The following is an 18,888-nucleotide window of genomic DNA, read 5'->3' on the forward strand; positions in this document are numbered from 1 at the left end:
TAAGATCGTGATGATAAATGTCGGTCAGAAAACACAACAGTCTGCACATTTTTTTATTTTATTTTAAATGATAAATTGTTAGATAAAAGCATAACGCTTCATTCTGAAGTTACAGAGCTCCCCAAATGAAGTGTGCTTCATGAAGCAAAGCAAAACCAAGCACAGAACTGCATAGATAATATCTTTAAATAGAATATATATTCTGAGGCACCCAAATACAATGCACAATGATCCTTTTTCTTATTTTTAACATCTTTGGTGCCAACTCAAAATTTTGCATAAAAACTCTTAACCTAAGGTGTAACAGATACACAACCCGAGTTGAGCATTGAAGATACACTGCAGTGTTAACTATTTACAAATACTGCCCTCCTCTGGTTAAGACAGGGAATCTAAATTCTGTGAGACACACGGTGAGTGTTGAGAGCCTCACTGCTGTTAACATCACAGTGAGCTGTTTTTTTTAGTTTTTTTTGCGATAATGCATCATGAAATATAGCTACATTATCAGCTGAGTTGCAAGATTTTTTTTCTCCACAAAGAGAATGAACTGCATCGACGAAATACCCTCAAAGTGCACACAACCTGGATATCTCTCAGTGCTGATGTTCTTCTAAGTGCTGTGTGTGTGTGTGTGTGCAGTGCAAGCATTTAGGGACTGTAGGGAAATTAATAGGGTGGGAATGGGGGGGATTTTTTTTTTTAAATAAGCACGACCTTCTTCAGAATTATTAATATTTTCACTGGACCCTTGCAACACCCTGCCCACAAAATATTAAAGTAATATAGCTCTATTGAATTGTTACAATTATTTTCGCTATTAATAAGAAAAAGTGCACAAAGAATTTAAGATTGTGTAAGATTTTTTTTTTTACACATTCTACTTTACTGTAGTGCTGCTTTCTGTTTAGATGCAGAATAAAGTGAAGGTGGGAGCTGTTATTGGAAAGTGACAAATTAAGTGCTAACTAGAGGGATAACATTCAATTACTAATAAAAAAAAAAATAATCCTTTTCTGCCCCCCCCCGCCCCCAATAATTTCCACACAGTCTCTTAAAGAAAAAATACAAAAGAAATCCACCTTTACATAGTTCACAGCAGCTCATAGTTATCTGTGACTCGCCTCCATCTATCTCCATCTATCTCCATCTATCTGTGCACTCAGCCTCCTGTATGTTGTGTGTTAATTAAATGCTGTAGTTAAGCAGAGTCATATGATTGCCATAATCTCTTGTCCAGTGACCCTCATACTGAAACAATGACAGTACTGAGAGACACTTCTTCTTCATCTAGAGTGAAGATGAAGAAATATGTTTACAGATCAAACTGTTATCCTCTGTAAGGTGATGGATGTAGGTCTGATATATTTGATGATGGTTTTCTGACACTATAAAAATGGCCCCATTAGATCAGCACAGAAGCCTGATGGGTAATGTTTATCCTGCGGGAATCCAGATTTGATGAGAGAATCAGTCATCAGTTGTGATGCAAAGGTCAATAAAATGTTGTGATTTTGAAAATACATATTAAGCATGATGATAATGGTTGGTATAATATCCCAAAAGTCAATGACACAGCTGTTATATTCTGTAACATCACCAGTGTAACCTCAAACTTGACTCTGGCGAACCGGTAAGAGTCACTGAGTGATAGCCGGGATGCTGCGAGATCTCTTCATGATCAGACGCACCTCCACGTCGGGGAGGCTGTCCTGTTTGGTCTGGGCACACCCCTCGTCGGCCGCAGCCATGTGCAGGTCGAAGCGCAGCGACACCGACTTCTTCCGCAGCTTGGGATTCCCTCTGAAGAAGGAGCCCTCCCACTGCTTTATCACCTTGTCAATCTTCTCTGTCCTGATAGGAAAGAGGTTAGACAATGCATGGACACTAAGAATAAAAATGGTTTGAATGCAAGAGGTGGTTGTTTTTTTATGTTTGAGGTCTCTATTCTGTTTATGAGTCCAACATGTTTTGTTCAGCAACATTTATAGTATGCGGTATGAAGAAATTATTTGTCTTTCCTTTTGAAAGTGGATGTCAACTGCCGGAAGTCAATGTGTTTATGTATAGTATTATTGTGTGTCATGTAATCCCATGTGGGATGGGCTATTTCAATGGTACAGTAGGACAAAAAAATAAATGAAATAAAAATCCTTTCATTCATTCATTTATGCACGATACAACTGGTTGCACAGTAACACCAGAGGGCAGCAAGGGAGAACACTTCAGCTGCCTTATTGTGACCAGGTATGACAGCTATATAACATGATGTGCACTCCCTTTGTAACAACATGCAATCAGTCTGGAACTGAATAGACTCACTGAGGATCAGGACCTGAGACCTTTGCCATTTTCACCAAACTAAATTCAAAATGACTGAAAAATAATAATATGATATCTTTATTTTAGGGCTGTCAATGGACAATCATGCGATTAATTACGATTCATTTTTTAAATCGATATTAATCGCATGATTCTCCATAGTTCACTGTGATTCATCGCAAATTAATCACACATTTTTTTATCTGTCTCATAAAATGTACCTTAAAGGGAGATTTATCAAGTATTTAATAGTCTTATCAACATGGGAGTGAACAAATATGCTGCTTTATGCAAATGTATGTATATATTTATTCCTGGAAATCAATTAACAACAATAATAAACAACAACAACAATATACATCTTTTTATTATTATTTTAGTTTTTTTTATCATTATTTCTAATCATCTATTCATTTTCTACCATGAATATTATATCTTCCATTGTTTCTATTCTTTTTCGTAGTCGCCCCTTCACTCACTGATCTTTTGTATTTTGTTTATTTTTAATGATCTGAAGTATTATTATTATAATTATTATTGTTGTTATTTGTTTATTTCTATTTTTTGTTTATTTATTTATTTTGTATTATTATTATTATTATTTATTTATTTATTTAATGAATGAAATCTCTTGATATTAGTAAAGTATCAATCAAGTGACAGAGTGACTTATACTGTGATCTGCTGCTCACAAACAAAGTGACTGTTTACGTGTGTAGCTCTCTTTGGCCGTTATACATGCCAAATAACATGTTTGTGTGCGTGTGTGTGTGTGTGTGTGGTAACACTTGATGTGTCTGCATGTGTCTGGTAACACTTGAAGCATGACCAAAGAATTCCGCCCATGTCTGGTGTAACAATAACAGGTGCCACGCCCTGAAGACTTCGCAACAGGCATGCGGTATCTCCACATCAAACACAAACCATTAGAGGAGGAAAGTTCCCATGCAGCACCATGATGAATTACTCATGGGAACCTGTGCAGCCGACTAAACGTTTTATAACTCGTAACTTGTTCGACGTGTAATGGTAATTCCTTTGGGAGCCTGTACATCTAGTCTGCTGGACCAGACGTCGCCAGACTGGGGATGACGTGGATGATTGAGTCGTTAATTACTCACTGAGTGAAAGCCTGAGAGGTGTGAAGGCTTCAGGACATTAAAGCAAGCAAGAAACTATGTTGTTTCGTAGTCAGAAAGGCATTTACTGTATCTGGGTAATGCATAACCGTGCCCTCGGCGGTGATGCTGTTAGTGCTCACTACTCGAAAAATGCCTACACGTCAGACTGAACCAAAGGTGCTGACTACAGGTCAATGGGGGGGCAAAAAGATCAATACTTACTCAATGGTGCCGTGACCCACAGCACTCTCCCGCACCACATTGCCCTGAAGAATCTCCTGAGTCTTCACAGTGGAGAGTGGCAAGTCTTTATCTTTTTCTGGCTCTGTGAGAAGACATTACTGATAAATCATAACAAGATATGACTGTATTAAGAGAATGTGTGTGTGTGTGTGTGTGTGTGTGTGTTACCTGTGAGTATCACAAGGCTTTGCTGTCTACGCAGTATGCTTCTCTTTAGCCCACTGTCTGCTGGGAGGAGTGGAGGTATTTCAGGCAGGGGCTCAGACTTTGGTTCGTCCGGAGTAACAGCAGGGTCACTGAAGCCGTTCTCTAGCCTGTTCTCTTTGGACTCCTCCGTGGAAGACCTCCAGGGCCGCAGACTCATTGGTTGCCCATTTCGGCCCATGTACCTGCAGGCAGAGTGGAGAGTAATGACAACCAAAAGGCATGTGGATTGTATGTGTGCATGATTACATTTTAATTGCTTGATTAAAGGGACAGTTGGATGTTTGGGGAAAATACGCTTATTCACTTTCTTTGCAGAGAGTTAAAGCTGTTTCACACTAAGCACGGATTTTCGTCAGATTGCAAATTTTTTAAAAATGATTTTGTCGGTTCTTATGAATGCTCGCACACCCGTGTGGAACGTTCGTGCGGGGGAAAACAATATTCGGACAGACCTAGATTTCAGAAATATTCAGAGAAGAGGAGGACAAAATATACCATCACATCTGTGTGTTGCAGTGTGCTGGGTATATATTGAAGTTGTCTTCATTGCTAACCTCCTTGATGATAACTGAAAGAGTGTAAGTGAACAAGACTCGGAGTATCTGTCTGGCCCGTGTTCGTTCAGTCTGTGAATTTGTGGCTAAAGTGTTACACAAATTGTCAGTCGTCACGTCTATATTGTTAAATCCAGCGGTATATGTCCACCAGGTCCGGCGTGGACACTAGGGGGCGTGCTGCTCCACATGTCCGTTCAAGCGGTGAAGTGGAATGCACCTGATTGGTCCCTGGTTTTCTGCTCGCAGTTCAAACAGGAAACAACATGGTGGCCTGCTGGTAAACTTTCTGTTATTCCGTCTAAACAATCCACCAAAATCTACTTCTGAAAACATTGTAAGTGAGAAATAGGCGACGCCCCTGCTGAATCTGGTTTCAGTTTAGAACTAGATCGTGTCGTTTTTTTTCTTTCTTTCTTTTACTTAGTGAAGCAAAACAAAACAGGTGAAATTTGACAAGACAAACAGAAACAAAACAAAAGAGAAAAATGAATAAATAAAATACATCGGGAGACATGACAGAATTAATGGGACAGGGTGATTCTAACAAAACGAACAAAATGAGAGAAATGAATAAGGGCTGTTGGTGGAGGGAGGGGGGGGGGGTGTTACTGACAGTGCAGGGCAGTCTGTTGTGTAAGGTTTAGTGTGTGTGTGTGTACAGTTGTGTGCGTTTGCATGTATGCAGTGTGTGTGTGGTGGGGGGGGGGGGTGTAGGGTGTTTGTTTGTTTGTATTTAAAGAGGAGAAAGAAAAGGGCGGGAAAGAGAGAGAGGGGGTGGAGGGATGAATATTTTTGGTGTCAGGGGTGTTTTATAGTATCTCATGGTCTGACAGTGGTATGTTATAATATTTTGTCTTTATAAATTGTTCTTTATTTGTATTTGGAGGGGGCTGGCTGTCAGAGGGGTCTACTGTCCCCCTTCTGCCCATTCTGAACAGCCCCCAGACCTGACAGGAGAGAGAGGGTTCAGTGTTGGGAGAGGGATTTTTTTTTCTTTTTCTTCCCCTATCTTTCCCCTCCTCCTTCCCATTTCATTTTTTTTATTTTTATTTTAAACCGGTTGTCAGGCCACCCCAGATCGTCTAGTTTCACAGCTTGGTCCAAGTTTCACAGCTTGGTCCAAGTTTCGTGAGCTGGAAGGGTTAATTTGCATAAAGGACGAAAGAGCCACGGCCACTGAGGAAACTCCAACACTCGACCGATCAATCGTGTAACTTCATCACTCAATCACTCAGTCACTCAGTGACAGACTTTTGCGAATGGTCTTCTCATCCATCCCTCCTCTATTCCTTCTCTACCTCCTTCTCTCCTTCTCACATATGAGCTCTCTTTGCACAGCCGGAACAAGACTCTGGATGGTTAAAAGATTATATAAAAGTATTGTGCACTGACCTTTCAGCAGTATCTTTTGTGCCTTTCATTTGGTTCATTTGCAGACATTCCCAACTCACAAACCTTTGAGCTTTTATGTGTGCAGATGCTTCAGTGAGAGAGAGTCGTTTTCACTGTATGAGGTTGCCCTCGTCTCTTTTTGTTTTGGTCACACAGCCCTTTGTGCCTGTACTTGCTGCCCACTCAAGTCGCCACCCTTCCCAAATATGAACAAACAATGCAAATTTCAGATGCCACGTCCTGTCTCCCCTTGCGTCAGTGACATCAGTCAAAGTCATATCCCGAATGAAAAGCATCTAAAGAAACGTGGAAGGAAGCACTCCAGTCTGTCTGTAACCACCAAGAGTCATAAAAGCAAATTACTTTCCTCAAACTATAAAATGACAATCACATGTTTGATGCAGCCAAGGTGTTAAATTGCAAAGGAGCTGGATGCGAGATGTCTATGATAATTACAGGCCGTGCCAAAAGAATAGAATATTTCCTAATAAAACAGATTGACGCTGGCAGGGAATAAGTTATGAGACCAGACAAAGACATCTTGTCTGATTCAAGACAGAGCTGCATGTTAGGCTCTGAATCACTGGTAGAAAGGTTGTCATCTTCACTCATCATTTGTACTTTTTATAAAATTACTAGAATTTGTGGTCAATTTCCAATCGCTGTTGTTACATGTCACTATTTCACTTGGCTGTACTCTACAGCCTCTGTATGTCTCAACCTGCAATTCATATTGTGGATTTTCAGTTTCTATACAGAGAGATTCTACATAATCCCTAACAGAATCTTCTGAAAATGCCAGCACATGAAATTATCTGTTTGAAAGCCACATAAAGGAACAACTAAGAAAATAGTTTATTTTAAAGGGACTATTTGTAAGAATCAGAAATGTCTTGTTAACAGCGACACCTGTGGCCGTTAAGTCAATGAAAGTCAGCGTCCTGTTGTTCGCGCTTGTGCTCGCTCTACATAGACATGAACGAGCATCGCTCAAAGCAGTGAGGAGACACACGTCAGCTAAAAGCACAATATCACTCTATATTTCAGCTGCTTGGCAGTAATGTTAGCTGACCAGACGAAGGTCTCTCCATGAATCAATTCTGATCCTAGTGTTGGCTTTTCCTGCCTCAACCTCCCGACCGCGGCCGGAGGGAACAGGGGAGACACTGGAGTTTTGGTCGGAGACGATAACGTTTCTCTCTGCGGAGCCCCGTCACTTCACAAGACACGGGAAACCTCTGTTGGTCTGGAGGAGCTGCAGCAGTTATTTCTGCACAAATGTCCACTGCACATTCACTAGATATTCTCAGAGCTAAACTAACTCTTCTGCAGTGTGTAGTGTGCTCACATGCACGTGAGAGTGGAGCGAAAGAGCGAGAAGGAGCGTAGCGTGTGAGTGAAGGCAGGCAGAGGAGCAGAGTACAGCAGAGACTTCGGCCCTGGAGACCAAAGCTACGGTCTCCCCCGAGTCCTCCGACCGCGGCCAACACTGTTTAACAGACGGGCTTCACTAGATACAACCAAGAGGTTTTGGTGCTCCCGTGTAGTTTGTGTTGGAGTCTTGTCTGAACAGCGTAGCCACACGCAAGCGCGCATGGGACACCGACCCGCAATGATTTATACGTGTAAGAAGTTACAAGCAGTCCCTTTAAGTGGAGCAGTTTCTGTCATATTCATGTCAGGGTGTGTGTAGAGTCAGATTTTTAGATGCAGACTTGCTATATAATTATGTATATTTTCAGTTTGTGAATATGAAGCTGCTCCAGTGTTCTGGGAAAAACCTTTTCAACTACAAAGTATCTATTAGTTTCCTGGTTCACACTGAAACCACAAAATTCCCACTGAGTGATTCCTTCCTGCTTCCTCTAACGTCCCCATTCCTTTCTCCGCCTCTTGCTCTCACCTGCCCTCTTCGCGCTCCAGCAGACGTCGGTAAGTGCCGATCTCCCGCTCCAGCCTCATCTTGGTGTTGAGCAGCTGGCTGTGGCGCTGGCGTTGGGTTGCCAGGCCGCTCCTCACCTGCTCCAGCTCGCTCTCCAGCCCGGTGATCACCTGGGAAAGATCCTGCAGCTGGCTGGAGTACAGATGCTGGGTGCTCTGCAGGGAGCTCTCCAGGCCTTTCTCCTGAAAAGCAAGGAGTTATTAGGATAATGACTACACAGTTATCCTTGACTCTAAAGAAGCACGTAGAAACAAATTACGTTTCAACTGTAAATGGTCTAATAGTTAGCCCTAGGCCCTACTGCTGAGAGTTGAACCCAGATTGAGCCACAAGGACACTGCCATGGTTTTAGGTGTATAAAGCCATGTTTTTAGCATACTTACAATATGTTGGCATTAAGCTAAAAGCACAGCTGTGGCTAAGTACAGCCTCACAGAACCACTAACATTGCGCTAGACGCTTAACTCTTTTTTATCATATTTTAAATCACATTATATGCAGTTATTACATTATCAATTTTAAAGGGCCTGTGTGTAGCATTTCGGGGGGATTTATTATCAAAAATGGTAATGGTATCAACCTGTATTTTCCTCATACTGTCTGCCTGAATATACCTGTATTTACGCGCTCCGTTTTAGTGCATTTCAAGGGAATTGCAACGGAATTGCGTTACTAGCCAACAGCTTAGGTCCATGTTTACTTCCTGTCAGCTTATGTCATTCACATACACTGCAACAGGAAATAAACTGGGACACATTTGGAATGTTTATGTTTACAACTGTGAAATGTTCTATAGTATTCATAACTATGTTTTCATTAGTATATAATCACCTGAAACTAAGAATTGTTGTGTTTTCGTTAGCTTAGAATGAGCCCTTGGAACGGGTCCTCTTCACAGAGTCCGCCATGTTGCTCTGCCATGTTTCTACAGTAGCCCAGAACGGACAAACCAAACTCTGGCTCTAGAGAGAGACTTTCACCTTTTACGTGACCTGAAGACCACCGTAGTTCTCCGACACGCTTGTGAAACTGTGGAAATGCGAGCCACAGAGAGCAAAATCGTGGTACAGCCAGCTTCTTCCGTTGCTCCTAAAGTAGTGTTATTATGGTATGGATGTCCTCTGAGCGAGGGGGAACGGTGTCACCACGGTTTTGCACTCGGCGGCTCACGTTACAGCAGTCTTGGAAAAGGAGGCGTGAGCGGACAGTTATTCAGTTGGTTACACAATCTGCAACCACACTGCTAGATGCCACTAAATCCTACACACTGCACCTTTAACAGACCGTACTGGTGATTTTTTTTTTTTTTTTGGGGGGCATTTTCCATTTTTTTTATGACAGGACAGTGGATAGAGTCTTGAAAGGGGGGAGAGAGAGAGTGGATGCGGAAAGGGCCACAGGCCGGATTCGAACCCGGGCCGCCGCGGTCAGGACCAAGCCTTAATACATGGACGCCCGCTCTAACAACTGAGCTAACCCAGGCGCCCGTACTGGTGATTTTACATATTTTAACTGATCACCAATTGCATAAACATTATCGCAGGCTATTTTCCAGTACCTGCTCTCACAACTGCAGTCCTACCCAACTCCAGCAATAAATAAATAAACTAGAAGTGCACTCGGAAAGCGCAGACCCCGCCAAGACAGGTTTCATGTACTTCCCTGCCCATCCCCCTCGCCGTTCAGCTTGCGCCATCATCCACATGTGTTTTTGTTTATGTTGAGATGAGCTGTATGTCGCGTCATGAACGCGTCATCAGTTACACTGCGCATGTCTTAAAGCCTGTGCTGTTAATGCACGGGCTGAACGGAGTTATTAAAAAAATTCCCGAAGCCGGATCATGATCCAGATCGCCACCAAAATCTAATGGATTGTTCATTGTGCCACACCCCACCCTTCCAAAAATATTAATTCAAATCCATCGCAGACTTTTGGAGTAATCCTGTTAACAGACAAACCAACAAACAAATAAACCAACAAACCAACGCCGGTGAAAACATAACCTCCTTCTTAGGACTTCGGCCTTGGCGGAGGTAATAAATAAGTAAGTAAGTAAGTAAGTAAGTAAGTAAATAAATAAATAAATAAATAAATAAATCTTGTTTTGTTTCATCTTGTTTCAAGTCTCTGTAGATTATTTTCATACGGTAGTAAATAGTAAATCAAGGAATCAATAGGAACCAGGAGTGATTGAAAGTTAAAATCTTATGAAAAGCTTTGGAAATTTAGAGCATATTTATGATTGACGGATTTCCTCCACACCGCTCTCAACATGGCGCCAGCTTAGCCGGCTAGTGTCTAGAAGGTATCCCGCAAATTGCGCAAACGTGCAAAAACTGTTCAGAGAGGCGCTGCCCGACAACCTACCCTAACCTTAACCATCTCGTGAGAGTTTCCCAAATTGTGGCTTCCTTTCTAGACACAACCGCAGCTAGCAGCTAAAAGCTAAAAGCTAGCAGCTAGCAGCTAAAAGCTAGCAGCTGGCCCACACTAAAAGATTTTTCAAAACTTAACAGGTTTTGAAAATGTGAGAGCCCACACATAACGACATGCTATGTTATGTTAACAGTTTTGATCCTGTAGTGTGTGGAGAGCAACGGTTTGGCCAAAACAGCACACCACATACTAACAGATTCATTCATGAACAACAAGAGTCCCGAATTAAAAAAAAGGGGAAATCTCGCAAAATCTCTCATGATCAAACGTGAACAAACATGGGGGACGACGGAGATGAAGAATTAGCGATGTTAGTTTTTACTTTGTACATCCAAAAAGGATGGATGGATGAAGTCATGGAGACATGTTAAATAGACACTTGTGTTTTTGCCCCAAATCGACAAGTTGGTCCTCCATTTCTGAGCTCCGTCTTACTACTACTTTATGCTTCACGTTTAGCATTAGCTCATGTGTTAGCCGCAGCTGCCATGACGGCGGTGATTGTCCTTCCACTTCAGTCGGCTTGGTTCTCAATTGGCTATCGTTCTTTCCCACGTGACTGCGTCGTCTTCTGTCCTCGGGGTTCCCCACACACAACAGGATATCCCATCGTAAATATTGAACGTTTAATATTTACGATTTGAAATCGGTGCAGGACTTCCGAGCTGATCGGGGGTTGTAAAAAAACACTCTTAACATACTTCACCCCACAGGAATATCTGGAAAGATCATCTTTAGAAGACGCCGTTATCACTGCTATATGAGCGCAGTGCAGAGTGGCAGCGATTAGCTAGTCAGCGTGGGACACACACTGGGACTCACATATGTAAAATGCATTCACGGCTGGACAGGCTACGCAAACAAAGCACAGACAAGCTCAGATTACAACACACACAGAGGAAGAGTGACTTCATTCTCTGCTCAGGTAGACATTACTCCTCTATATCTTTAGGAGAGACAAGATAAGATAAGATATTCCTTTATTAGTCCCACAGTGGGGGAATTTGCAGTGTACAGCAGCAAAGGGGATAGTGCAAAAAACAAGAAGCATCAGCCAACACAGGAAAAAAAAGCAAAACAAAAGTGAAACAAAATATGAACAATTTAAATATAAGGAAATAAAAAAATAGGAACAGTATATACAGTATTGACAATAAGCAGACTATTAACAAAACTGCACAAGTGGAAAAATTCTATTGCACAGTGATTATATTGCACATAGACAATAGTTGTTAGCTGCTAGATTAACGCGCTGAATTTCAAATTTAGCTCCTTTAATGGTTTCATGCTGTATTATATGCTTCTAATATGTAAATATTCAGTTTTTCTTAACTTATAATCTTATCATTTCTACAAAATCTACACACACACACACTCTGCCACTTGCCATGGAAGAAGTGTTGTCAGTGTGATAGTCGGGGAGTTGGCCGCGGTGATACGTAATGATGTGTGTTTTCTTACCAAGGCATGTAGGGTCTCAATCTCCACCTGCAGAGAGTGCCACTGCCTCCTGGCCTCAGCTAGCTCGGCCCGGGCCTCCCTCAGGGCAGCGCCGCCGAGGCTCACCTGCGTCCACGCTGCCTCTTCCTGGGGTGAGGCGACATGGATCAGACATTAAAAGAGGTACGAGAACCCCAACACCACCACCACTGCCCCCAGCTCATCCAAATACACCCAACCACACACACTCTCACTCATTTTAACTTCAACAGCATGGGATAATATGGAGGAACTGTCTTTCTAGCCCAAATCAATGTGTACTGAATGTGTTCACGTGCAGCAGCTGATGATATGTGGATTCTTGGAACTGATAGATAAACGGCCTGATGAGAAGCACGTACAGTACAACCAGCTAACGCACAGACACACACCTTGTGAGTTACAGTTCTGTCCCATTGGCACGGGGACAGTCAGAGGTGAAGCAGCCACAGGTGGTGCTGTTGGTAGTGTGTGTTTCAGTTTCGGTAAACATACAGCGGAGCAGACACCTAGGCCTGCGTGTTCACACAGCTGTACAAGCCGTGTGTACACTGTACAGCTGTTAGGAGCTTCGCACCCTCTGTCCTCGCCCCGTTCAAATGCAGTGAAGCGGTGAAGTTATGACAATATTTTGACAGTAAAAACAGAAGAAGATTGACTCAAGCTATGTAAGCTATTCCCTGCTTAATATATTACTCCAACGATTCGCATTTTCTGTTTCAATGCATAAAGTATATTTTGATTAATCGGAAAATGATATGACAAGCAAATTTAGGCCAAGATTATCCTACATCAGCTCTTCATTACTGATAACACTGGCCAACAAGATTCCTTATGTTGCATAAAGTTGGATGTCAAAGGCATGGGCATTATAATTCCATCTGTTTTCTCAGGCAGTGATAGAAGAGATACTTTAAACTTAAACTCACCTATAAAGTAGCAACACCACAATGTAAAAGTTCTGCATTCAAAGTTTTACTTATATAAAAAATACAGAGGTATTAGCATTAAAGAAGTATCAAAAGTTAAAGTATTCATTATTCAGAATGGATCCTGTCACAGTGTATCTTTAAAGGTCCCATATTGTAAGAAGTGAGATTTTCATGTCTTTTATATTATAAAGCAGGTTTAAGTGCTGTATAAATTCTGTTAAAGTATCAAAACGCTCAATCCACAGAGAAATACACACAGCCCGTATTCAGAAATGGTGCCTTTGAAACAAGCTGTTAGGATTTCTGTCCATTTGTGATGTCACAAACTACAATATTTAGACCATTACTCAGCTTTAAACGTAAACATTCTAAATGTGTCCCAGTTTATTTCCAGTTGCAATGTATGTAAATGACAAATGACATCAACTTTAAATTGTACTTAATTGTTTTTTTTCTTTTGACAGATCACTGGTGTCTCTACATCTGTACATATTGTTACTAATTTTAAGTTTCTATCATAAACCATTAAAGAGATTCTAACTGAGCAAATTTAAAGGTACTCTGTGGAGATTTTGACCAGCAGTGGTGCTATAGATCTGTTTATACCAGTGGGCCCCTGTTTTGTTTGTAATGTGCACATGCTTCAGGCGCAGTATGCACAACGTAACATACAGTCCTGCCAGTGGTTTCACACAGTTCACCTGATTGACAGGCATCGGTAACATGCTGAGAAACACAGCAATGCACCAACGAGGGCAAAAGGGAAGAAGTCTACAAGCTGGCAAACGTGGATGTAAAGAATGCAAACAAATCAGCTTTGCAAATGTTTTATGAGGAAGGAAATGCATTCAACACATTGAAGGATGCACACAATGTGTTTACACATCACTTTTGTTTGGGTCCAAAAAACTCCACATGAAACCTTTAAACTTATACAGGAATATAATGATGGATGTAATGTCATTTTGGTAGCGTTGGTGCCTGCAAAACTAAACCTGGAGAAGCAGCGTTCAGTTTTTATGCCCTATATATCTGGAACAAACTCCCAGAAAAACTGCAGGTCTGCAGCAACTCTCACTTCTTTTAAATCAAGGCTGAAGACTTTTCCTTTTGCCGCTGCCTTTTATTAAATCAAATAATTATTCACTTTTATTCTTTTAGTCTCATTATATTTGAACTCCTTTTTTATTCTCTTGGCTCTTTACTGGCTGTTTTTAATTGTAGTTGAATCCTTTGTGGTGTATTTCTTTTGCACTTTGTCACAATGCTTTTCATGTTTTATGTAGAGCACTTTGAATTGCATTGTTGCTGCTATGTAAATAAACCTTGCCTTGCCTTGCATCAGGGTTTTGCATTCCAACTTTGCCAACTCATGAAGGAAACAATGCAACTCTTCTCAGGAAGTGCAGGTTTTGCCTGTTTAATATCCAGCTGATTGCATGTTAATACAGTGATTCTCAAAGTGGGGTCCGTGGCACTCTGTCAGGGGGTCAGCGAAATAATTTGCTATAAATTATAAGATTGTGCTGTATCATTAAAAAGGTACATATCTACAGATGGGGACCATTTGCACCAATAAAACAAGCATATTGTGTCCATTACTCCCACCCACGTTAGCTTTGGGCCAATAGAAACTCTGATATGATTGTGACACATCACGTCAATCTGTCATGAATCTGTCACTTCCCTCAGGAAGCAACGAACCGTTCCTGCTGCTGCTTATTAGCCAGCTAGCTAGCTAGAAAGCCACGAAGCCGGCCAAACTAAAGCGACATCCGATTACAAAGCACCCAGAATATCAGGGCAAAACAAAGTGGTCGAATCAAATTGAAATGTGTTTCTGTTTATCACTATCAAACAGGTCTGAAGTATTTAGGTAGAAAAGTTTTAGAATACAAATAGATCCAATGAAAACTAAGAGTACAAATGTTAGTAAGCATAATCGGTGTTAGAATTATAAAGGGTTCCTTGGAAAATGTTCTCCCCTTTAAGGGGTCCCTGGCCCCAAAAAGGTTGAGAACCCCTGTGTTAATATAGCCAGTATAACACTTTTTCTCAGAAAGACATTCTTTTCAATATTACTGTCACCCATGATGATTATGGACATCATGCAGGCTTTTGACTGCAGCATTGTGTAGCAGACAGAGGAGGTCTGATGTAAACAACATAAAACCTTCCGGTAGCTTGCAGCCTCTTGGTGAAGGCACTTTATTGTTGCTGTCAGATCAAAGTCATTGTGCCGTGGCACAGGAACACCGGGATCATAAAAAGCACCCCAGACTGCGCTTTTTCCCGTAATAACAGAAAGGTGGACAGTTACAGGCTAAAACAACAGCAGAAAAGCTCCTACGTTGAAATGAAAAAAAATCTATTACTGGATAACGGATGAAAATCTGCAAGATACGTGAGAATGCTCAGGTTGTCTCATGAATATTTAACGAAGATCATTCACTCAGAGTAGTAACTGCTGTTGTAACACAATACTGTAATTGTGTGTGCCAGTAAAATGGTGAAGTGAGTGAGGAAACAATCAGGCAAAAACATACACAAGAAGGTAAATACACACATACACACACACACACACACAGGCAGAGAGGCATGGTGAGTCCTAACCCTACAGCCTTTCACCACAGTCAAACACTCTGCTAACCATTGAACTCCAGCCAAGCATAAACATCACTCAGCCTTGCCTCTGGGACAGCCTGGAGTTGGTCTTGAGGGTGTGTCTGGCTGGCAGTGGGCCAGGACAACATGAGAGAGGCATAGAAAGATAAGTGAAGATGTAGGAGTAGATGCGTACCTCACTGAGAACTCCTCCGTGTGTTCTGGATGCTGCTGCTGCTGCTCCAGAGCGAGTGGGCCCGACCGGGCCTGGAAGTGGATTTGACACAGCACCCAGCAGGCCGAGGTGTCTCTCGCCCAGGCCGGGAAGTCTGGCCTGGTTGCACTGCGCCGCTCTGATTCGGTCAAGGAGCTGGGTGAGCTCCATCCCTGTGCCATCCTCCTCCTCCCCTCCTCCTGCTGCTGCTGCTGCTGCTGCGGCCGTCGCTAACAGAGCATCGCAGGAGCCGACCCGCTGCAGCTGCAGAGCCCGGGCTGCCTGCAAACAACCAACCAGATGGAGCAAGAGGGGGAGGGAGGGGAAGAGAGATAGAGAGACAGAGAGAGACAGAGAGAAAGGGTGAGAAGAGAGTGAATGATGTAAAGAGTGAGAAGAGAAAAACAAGACAAAGAGGGAGATGTTTGTGGATGAAGAGGTGAATGAATGCAAAGGAGGGCAAGAGTGATGATGATGTGTGTGTGTGTGTGTGTGGGGAGGGGGTGGGGGGGTTAGAGAGTGAGACAGTCCACGCAATGCAGAGGCAAGAGACAAAAGGAGATTATTGAGCCCTACATGTGTGCATATGTGTGTGTGTGTGTGTGTGCAAGAAAAGACACTTGAAGTGAGGGAGGGAAGCATTAGTCAGCAGGAATGAGAAAATGAAGTGGAGGAGGTAGGAAAGGAGGAAGAGCGGGGGGATGAGGTCAGAGTAAAGAGACGAGGAATCGTTAGATGCTGTGAAACGTAGCTCTCAGGAATCAAATGTGCACACACACACACACGACTGGACTATAATGTCGGGGTTGGAAGTGAAAGTGAAACAGGGCTACTTATAACTTTACTTGTAATAACAAAGATAGGTAATTACACATGTAAATACAGTATGCTACCACTGTTTATCATTTCACCTCCTCTTCTCTTTTAGAACCAGTTGTCCTGGTCAGGGTCAGCATCTCCAAACTCTTTTCCCTCATTCTCAAATTTAGTACCAATATCAGGCTGGCGAAACAGATCCTCACAGATCTTCTAGCTTCTGGTCAATCAGCTGATCACATAACATTGCATTTTCAAAAAGGACTGTAGCAAGACTAAGAGTCAACAGCCACACTAGAGGCTCCGAAAGGCTGTACTTAAAGGGACTGTTTGTAACTTCTTACACGTATAAATCAATCTGGGTCGGTGTCCCATGTGCGCTCGCGTGTGGCTACGCTGTTCAGACTCAGACTCCAACACAAACTCCAGTGAAGCACCAAAACCTCTTGGTTGTATCTAGTGAAGCCCGTCTGTTAAACAGTGTTGGCCGCGGTCGGAGGATGCGGGGGAGACCGTAGCTTTGGTCTCCAGGACCGGAGTCTCTGCTGTACTCTGCTCATCTGCCTGCTTGCCTTCACTCACACACCGCTCCACCTCACGTGCATGCGCGCACAGTACACACTGCAGAAGAGTTAGTTTAGCTCTGAGAATATCTAGTGAATGTACAGTGGACGTTTGTGCAGAAATAACTGCTGCAGCTCCTCCAGACCAAAAGAGGTTTCCCGTGTCTTGTGAAGTGACGGGGCTCCGCAGAGAGAAACGTTATCGTCTCCGACCAAAACTCCGGTGTCTCCCCTGTTCCCTCCCGCCACGGTCGGGAGGCTGAGGCAGGAAAAGCACTAGCTGGCGACGGCCGGAACTGCCCACTTTGAGCTTCACTTTTGCTCTTCAGAAACCTACGGATGATGTCACAGAGACTACATCCATATTTGATACCATTTATGGTTGTAATCCGAGCCTCTCTGTGTTTTGTTAACATAGCCGAGCTGGTCGTGCGTGCCTTTTTAGTGCAATTCCGTGTGCCCCACTGGCTAGCTAATCACCGCGCCCGCACCGCGCCTACACTGCGCCCATACAGTGGTTACAGCTATAATGACGCCGTCGGTCGGGATCGCCGAAGTGTAGCGCCCACCCTCCGGCTCGCACAGTGCACAGTGAAAGAGGCAGACAGAGTTTTGGAGTTGGAAAGAAAGAAAGAAAAAGATGAAATTGCAAGCAGCACATTTAGTGACCTCAAACTCGTGGTGCATCTCCTGCAGGTCTGTCACGGAGCGGCGAAGGTCTGCCTGCAGCGTCGTGCTGCTCTGATCCGCCTTCCTCTTTGACTCCCTGAGCAGAGACACCTGTTGCTCCAGATGCCTGGTGTTCTTCTCCTCCGTCTCACACCTACGATGGGATGTCAACAGCCAAGTTTATTCATTTAGCCCCATTCTGTGTTTATTGTTAATCATTTAACACACATCAATTCCATAAAAACCTCATATAAACACAGGGAAGAAAGGGTGTGAAGGTTCAAACAGAGTGCAACAGATCAAAGTCAGGTGGAAAGTTTTTATTTCTGCTTAGACGTATTGACACATTCCTTAGTCTTGCCAAATATCCAGTTTAACTTAGGGCTGGGCAATATATCAATATTATATCAACATCCTGATATGAGACTAGATATCGTTTTACATTTTGGATATCGTAATATGGCATAAGTGTTTCCTGGTTTTAAAGGCTGCATTACAGTAAAGTAATGTTATTTTCTGAACTTACCAGACTATTCCAGCTGTTCTATTATTTGCCTTTACCCACGTATTATTTATCAAAAATCTCATTGTGTAAATATTTTGCAAAAACCCCAGTAGTCAACCCTATAATATCATCGCAAGATCGATATTGAGGTGTTAAATGTATATATATATACATAAAATATTGGGATATTTGATTTTCTCCATATTGCCCAGCCCTAGTTTAACTTCATTTAAAGGTCCCATATTGTAAAAAGTGCGATTTTCATGTCTTTTATATTATAAAGCAGGTTTAAGTGCTATATAAATACTGTTAAATTATCAAATTGCTCAATATACGGAGAAATACACACAGCCCGTATTCAGAAATTGTGCGTTTGAAACAAGCCGCCAGGATTTCTGTCCATTTGTGATGTCACAAATATACAATATTTAGACCATTTGACGGTTTTAAACATAAACATTCTAAATGTGTCCCAGTTTGTTTCCTGTTGCAGTGTATGTGAATGACATCAGCTGACAGGAAGTAAACATGGACCCAAACTGTTGCCTAGCAACACAATTTCCGTTGCAATTCTTTTGAAATGCACTAAAACGGAGCGTTTCAGACAGAGGGTGAATACAGGTATATTCGGGCAGACAGTATGAGGAAAATAAAGTTTTTTTTTAACATTACAGCATGTAAACATGTTCTAGTAGAAACACAAATTACAAGTATGAACCTGAAAATTAGCACGATGTGGGACCTTTAAAAGGGGGTTTCTAACGATAGCTAGTGAGTATCCAATAAGGGGTTGAAGATTGTGCTTTTAGCTGAAAGATCCCATTTTGGTGCATGACAGTGAAGGAGGGTGTTGCAGAAATCACAGCTACAAGTACATAGGATGAA

The 18,888-nt window shown here is 42.4% G+C and overlaps 1 protein-coding gene across 4 annotated transcripts in view; it reads right to left on the reverse strand.

The window, feature by feature from the left end:
• Nucleotides 1-39: 39 nt before the first annotated feature.
• krt222 (keratin 222) overlaps nucleotides 40-18,888 on the reverse strand; it is a 31,312-nt gene continuing 12,463 nt past the window's right edge. For all 4 annotated transcript variants that reach the window (XM_074631089.1, XM_074631090.1, XM_074631091.1 and 1 more), the window contains 7 exons: nucleotides 17,499-17,652; nucleotides 15,433-15,732; nucleotides 11,683-11,808; nucleotides 7,746-7,966; nucleotides 3,855-4,075; nucleotides 3,666-3,768; nucleotides 40-1,854 (listed from right to left, as the gene is read on the reverse strand). In XM_074631089.1, coding sequence (XP_074487190.1) covers nucleotides 1,641-1,854; nucleotides 3,666-3,768; nucleotides 3,855-4,075; nucleotides 7,746-7,966; nucleotides 11,683-11,808; nucleotides 15,433-15,732; nucleotides 17,499-17,652 — 1,339 coding nt within the window. In that variant the 3' untranslated portion in view covers nucleotides 40-1,640. The remainder of the gene's footprint in view (nucleotides 1,855-3,665; nucleotides 3,769-3,854; nucleotides 4,076-7,745; nucleotides 7,967-11,682; nucleotides 11,809-15,432; nucleotides 15,733-17,498; nucleotides 17,653-18,888) is intronic.

The sequence above is a fragment of the Sebastes fasciatus genome, chromosome 3, assembly GCF_043250625.1.
Source record: "Sebastes fasciatus isolate fSebFas1 chromosome 3, fSebFas1.pri, whole genome shotgun sequence".
Lineage (NCBI taxonomy): Eukaryota > Metazoa > Chordata > Actinopteri > Perciformes > Sebastidae > Sebastes > Sebastes fasciatus.